This window comes from Colobus angolensis, unplaced genomic scaffold (genome assembly GCF_000951035.1).
Source record: "Colobus angolensis palliatus isolate OR3802 unplaced genomic scaffold, Cang.pa_1.0 Scaffold188, whole genome shotgun sequence".
NCBI lineage: Eukaryota > Metazoa > Chordata > Mammalia > Primates > Cercopithecidae > Colobus > Colobus angolensis.
Genome location: NW_012115021.1, coordinates 5060000 through 5065718, shown reverse-complemented (window position 1 = coordinate 5065718; position 5719 = coordinate 5060000). Strand labels below are relative to the sequence as shown.

Genomic DNA, 5719 nt, shown 5'->3' with positions numbered 1-5719 from the left:
ATTTCGGCCTGGAGGGTCTCAGGGAAGGGAGAATCTTGGTCTGGTGGAGGCTGCCCCAGCTGTGCATAGTGGAGCCCCGGAAACTGACTCGAATCAAGGTGAGGACCCTGAGTGACATAAGGGAATGGTTATCAGCAAAAAATAAAAACAAAAATAAAAAAATGCTTAATCTTGTCAGCCATAACAAAGACCTCAGCTAAGGATCCCCTTTTTTCTGCTTAGATGCTCTAACGAGGGTAGTGACTCTGTCTAAAGGCAAAAGCACAGTTCAGCTGAGGGAGGAGAACTGGACGCTCACTGGAGTCCCGGAGAGGACACTGAGTACACTGGAGAGGACTTCTATGCAAAAAGGGGCCCTAAGCGGAGCCCCGCCCCTGGGAGAGCCCGCAGGGACTTGGCTGGATGTGGCTCACTCCGACTTCCGCCCGCCAGGGAAGCTGCCGGAAGGTGAAGATCTTCATCTGAGGGACGCCACCTCAGGCTACCAGAACCCCAGGGCTGGTTGGGTATCAAGGTAAGGACCACGATCGTGGACTGAAAGGCCCACTCGCACGCAGCCAAGGTGACCACCCTGTGTCCCCCAACCTCCGCCCCCGGGCACCCACCTCCCTCAGCCGCGGGAGGCTCCAGTCAGGCTGTGGCGCTGATTTCTGAGAGGGTACCAGGGAGGGGAGGGTTTGGTGTGAGGGTGAGGCTCCGATTCGGCAGAGGGATGAACACCTAGGTCCCTGATGCTGATGAGGAGACCTCTCCTAAACACAGGAGGCCCACGAGGTGGGCGTGGTAGCGCACACCAGTGATTCCAGTGCTTTGGGAAGCTGAGGCGGGAGGATTACCTTAGCCCAGCAGTTCCAGACCAGCCTGAGCAACAAAGCAAGACCCTCTTTCTCCAAGAAAGAAAAGAACAAAAACTAGCGGGACATGGTGGCCGGCGCCTGTGGTCCCAGCGGCTCGGGAGGCTGAGGCGGGAGGATCGCGTGAGCCTAGCAGATCGAAGCTGCAGTGAGCCATGGTCACGCCATAAGCGTGACGACAGAGAGAGACCCGTGTCTGTCACAAAGAAAAAAAGAAAAAAGGAAAAAAGCCAGAGAGCCAGCCCGAGAGCCAGGTTTCTGTTGCCCTGCTGTCAGCTCTGGGAGACCCCGTGCAGACATAGCCAGACGGGGAATGCCCTGATTTTCCCTTTAGCAGCTTTGGGACCTGAGAGCTTGGGCCTGGACCTGGCTGACTTAGGTCAGTGAAGCGACCTGAGTCGCGTCCCAAAGAGTTGGAGGTCCCACGCTGAGCCAAGTTCAGAACCCTGAGGTAGAGCAGTGGGGTCCCCAGCTGTCATGCCTTGAAGGCCCTAAACAGCCTTGAGAGGATGTGGCTTACCCTGAATGTACAAATCTGAGGTCCCTTTGAAGCAAGGACCTTGCTGTGAAGGGTGCTGCCTGTGATGAGCTGAGGATGGAATCCCAGGACTGGTCAAGTAGCAAGGTGAAGATCCTGAGCCCTCAGTAGACAGGGCTGCACAGAGGGTTTCAGCAGAGGATGGCTTTGGTTGCAAGACTGGCTGCCCCAGGTCAGCAGAGAAAGGAGTCCCGGGCTCTGTGGGGAGTGAAGGTAAAAAAAAAATCCTGCATGAGGAGGGAGGAAAATGACCACTCCAAAACACAGGAGACGACATAAAGTCTCAGCAATGCTGTGCGCCCTGGGAAACCATGGGCAGAGCCATTAGCATTTGGTGATCCCTGGTGTCCTGAAGGGGTTGGGGTGGTGTCTCAGAGAAGTGGCTCTTTTGCACCAATGGGCGAGGCCCCATTCATGGCGGGATAGGAAGGGGGACTTAGTCCCTGGTGGGAGTCAAGGGGAGAACACTGAATGAGAAGAGGGAGCCCCGCCCAGAGAGAAGTAGACCACATAGAGCACCACCCCTACCGTCACCCCTGGGAGACCCAGGCACGTTGGCGTGGTGAGTGGCATTTCCTCCCAGGGCATCTCAGGGAGGTGAAGAGCCTGGGTAAAAGGGACAGCCTCAAGACAGCTGCTGGAGGTTGTTAAGCTGTTGCCAGGAGTCAAGGTGAGGACCCTGAGGACCGAGGGGACCACCCACGTGTAACTGTGGGGCCAACACAGAAAATCTCCGCTGCTCCCAGTCTTGGGAAATGATGAGCATCTGTGGCCAGCTGAGGTGACCGTCACTACTTCCTAGGGGTATTTCACAATGGAGGGGCTGGTATGAGGGAATAAGTCTCAGGTTAAGACAGGAGTGTTTTCCAGGTAGTGATGGGAGTCAGGGTTAAGACTCTGAGTGAAGGCTGAGGAGAGCACTCACCTGGATCTGGGAGCACCACAAAGTCTGGCTTCCCTCTCAGGCCTGGGAAACCCCGGGAGAGGGAGTCAAATAGAGGGCCCCTCACTTCTAGCCCATGGGGGCTCAGGGTGGACAGGGCCTGGGGCTGAGGCTGGAGGACTCTGGTGGGCTGAGGGACGTGTCCCATATCCTGCCTAAGTGAGGACTAACAGGGCCAACGAACCCAGAACATCAGAGGCTCTGAGAGTCCAGACCCTGCTACCAGTCCAAAAAGGCCATGAACAGGGGTGGCTGGAGGGGACTCGTGCTCTCTTTCCCCTTGGGGTGGGGGCGGGGTCTCAGGAAGGTGAGGGCCTTGACCTGAAGGGAAGGGCCTCAGATAGTGAGGACCCTGAGGAATGTGGAGCCACCGGCCCCAAATTAGTAAGAGGACCTCAGGATCCCTCCCTATGTCAGAGGTTTGAGGCCCCAGACAGGGATGTCAAGCCCAGATGCCTCAGTTTCCCCTCAGAGGAAACAGAGAAGTGAGGATCTTGGTCCCAGGCAGGGCTGGCAGGCTGCAGGGCAAGGAGCACTGTAACTTCTTCCCCAGGGTCCCCAGGGGACAGGCTGCCCTGGAGAACAGGAGCCAGGTGGGGCTGTGGAGCAGCAAGGGCACCTGTATGGGGGCCTCCTTAAGGTGGTATCTCCCCACTGAGGGGCTCACACCCTCTGTTCCCCCTGCTCCAGGTGACCACCTCCTGCACCCTCTTGCCTGCTGCCCCTGAGCACAGTCATCATGCCTCGCGGTCAGGAGAGTAAGCGCCGTGCCCGTGAAAAACGCCGCCAGGCTCGAGGTGAAGACCGATGTCTCACGGGTGCTCAAGCCACCGCAGCAGAGAAGGAAAAGCTGCCATCCTCCTCCTCTCCTGCATGCCAGAGTGCTCCCCAGAGCTTCCCCGCTGCAGGCATTCCTCAGGAGTCCCAGAGAGCCAGCTACCCCAGCTCTCCTGCTGCAGCTGTGCCACTCACAAGTTCTGATGAAGGTGCCAAGGGCCAAAAGGGGGAAAGTCCCAACTCCTCCCATGGCCCATCCTCCTCTGAGAGCACAGGAAGAGATCTTCTGAACAGGAAGACGGGCGAATTGGTGCAGTTCCTGCTCAACAAGTATGTAAGGAAAGAGCCCATTACAAGGGAAGCCATGCTGAAGGTTATCAACAGAACATACAAGCAGCACTTCCCTGAGATCCTCCGGAGAAGCGCTGAGAACATAGAGGTGGTCTTTGGCCTCTACCTGAAGGAAATGGACCCCAGCCGTCAGTCCTATGTGCTTGTCAGCAAGCTGGACTTTCCCAATCAAGGAAGCTTGGGCGATGACGGGGGTTTTCCCCGGAGCGGGCTCCTGATGGTTCTCCTGAGCACCATCTTCATGCATGGCAACCGTGCCACTGAGGAAGAGATGTGGGAATGCCTGAATGCATTGGGGATGTATAAAGGAAGGAAGCACTTCATCTATGGGGAGCCCCAGGAGCTTGTCACCAAAGATTTGGTGCGAGAGGGGTACCTGGAATACCGGCAGGTGCTCAGCAGTGATCCTCCACGCTGTGAGTTCCTGTGGGGTCCCAGGGCCCATGCTGAAACCAGCAAAATGAAAGTCCTGGAGTTTGTGGCCAAGCTCAATGATACCGTTGCCAGTACCTACAAGTCCCAGTATGAGGAGGCTCTGAGAGAGGAGGAAGAACAAGCCAGAGCCAGAGCAGCAGCCAGGGCTAGCGCCAGGGCCAGGGTTAGCAGGTCCTCTCAGCCGTAGTGAAGTCTCAGGCAATCCTCACTAAGAGATTGGAAAGGGCTGTCCACCATCTCAGTATTTGGGGGTGAGGCGGGGCTAGAGAGAGCCCAAGACATGTGTCTTTCTCGTGTTCTGGTTATTCGCAAGCCCCTTGGAGATTCCCTCTCTTTCTTCTGTGTCTACCGTGTGTTCCTTTGAAAGAGATTGACTTTGATTCAGAATCTAAGTTCATGAATTAGGTGCCTCACAAAATTATTGCTGTTTATCACATTGAAGAGTGATGTTCTTGTATTTTGTAAAACGAATTGGAAATTTTTACTTATTAGATTGTGATCTAGCGCAAGAAGAAATAGCAATGGAATAGGGATTGGCTTTAAACTGTGAAACAACCAAACACTGCATCAGTTGGGATTAGAAGATGGGGGGAAACGTGTCACTTGATTGGCAACCTTTGACATTTAAAAATCTTATTTCTTTAAGTCTTTTGTTGTGATCAAATAAAAAGCTATATACTCACAGTTGCTATGTGTATTCAAGAATGTTGGAGAAATTAAATCATCATAAAGGAGAACACTTGTTCACTGGCTCTTTTGTTCCTTGTGCTAGGCAGTTCTTGTGTTGCTCTAAAGGCATACCTGAGACTGGGTAATTTCTAAAGAAAAGAGGTTGACTTCGCTCACGGTTCACCAGGCTGTATGAGCATGGCACCAGCAACTGCTTCTGGGGAGGCCTTGGGGAGCTTTTTCTCATGCCAGGAGGGGAAGAAGGTGCAGGCATGTCACGTGGCAATAGCGGGCGGAAGACAGCCAAGCAGAGCGGGTATGGGAGGTGCCACACGCTTTCAAATGACCAGATCTTGTGAGAAGTCACTCACTATGGCCAGGGCACCATCATGCCATGAGGGACCCTCCTTAATGGTCCAAACACCTCCCACCAGGCCCCACCTCCAACACTGGGAATTACATCTCAACATGACATTTGGAGGGGACAAACATCCGAATTATGTCATTCACCAAACATGAACTGAACATCTGCTCTTTGAGAGTCTTCATGCTAGTTCTGGGAAAGCACAGACAAAGAAGACTCAGCCCCTCACAATGATATTTTAGAATCCAAGAGCAGCTCTCCTATTAGGAACACGGTGGGGTTGCGGGGCGGGGCGGAGGAGACACATTGGAATACCTAAAGGGCAATCAAGGGACTGGAGAGGAGGGAGGAGATTCAAGATAGGATCCTCCCCCCATTGCCCCTCCCCTACTATAAATGCCCTGGGACAGGGCAGGCTGGGAACTTGGGACACCGCCAGTCCCTCAGTAGGAGGGCATTTCAAGTTAGCCTGCATCAGGGGAATGAGAGAGTTAATACACAAAAATCTTCACTGTCGGTAGAGTGTAATCCCAGCTACTTGAGTGGCTGAGGCACGAGAATCACTTGAATTGGGGAGGCAGAACCTGCAGTGAGCTGAGATCACACCACTGCATTCCAGCCTGGGCGACAGAACGAGACTCTGTTTCAATAAATAAATAAATACATAAAATAAGAATTGATGAATTTACTTTCTTATCATAATGAAATATATCCAAAGAGTTGGCATTATGATTTATGAGAAAATGCTAGCAACATCCCTATTAAAACGAGGACAAGGATAGTTTTTA

The 5719-nt window shown here is 53.6% G+C and overlaps 1 protein-coding gene across 1 annotated transcript; it reads left to right on the top strand.

Annotated features, from left to right (window-relative positions):
* Positions 1 to 221: 221 nt before the first annotated feature.
* Positions 222 to 5242, top strand: LOC105510452 (melanoma-associated antigen B17). The gene is made up of 2 exons (XM_011940251.1): positions 222 to 514; positions 3026 to 5242. Exon 2 carries the CDS (start codon positions 3075 to 3077, stop codon positions 4083 to 4085), a length of 1011 nt encoding a protein of 336 aa, XP_011795641.1. The 5' UTR covers positions 222 to 514; positions 3026 to 3074; the 3' UTR covers positions 4086 to 5242.
* The last annotated feature ends 477 nt before the right edge of the window (positions 5243 to 5719 follow it).

What these genes read in the sequence shown, in the direction of transcription:
- LOC105510452 (XM_011940251.1), top strand. Translation starts at nt 3,075, where the DNA reads ATGCCTCGCGGTCAGGAGAGTAAGCGCCGTGCCCGTGAAAAACGCCGC.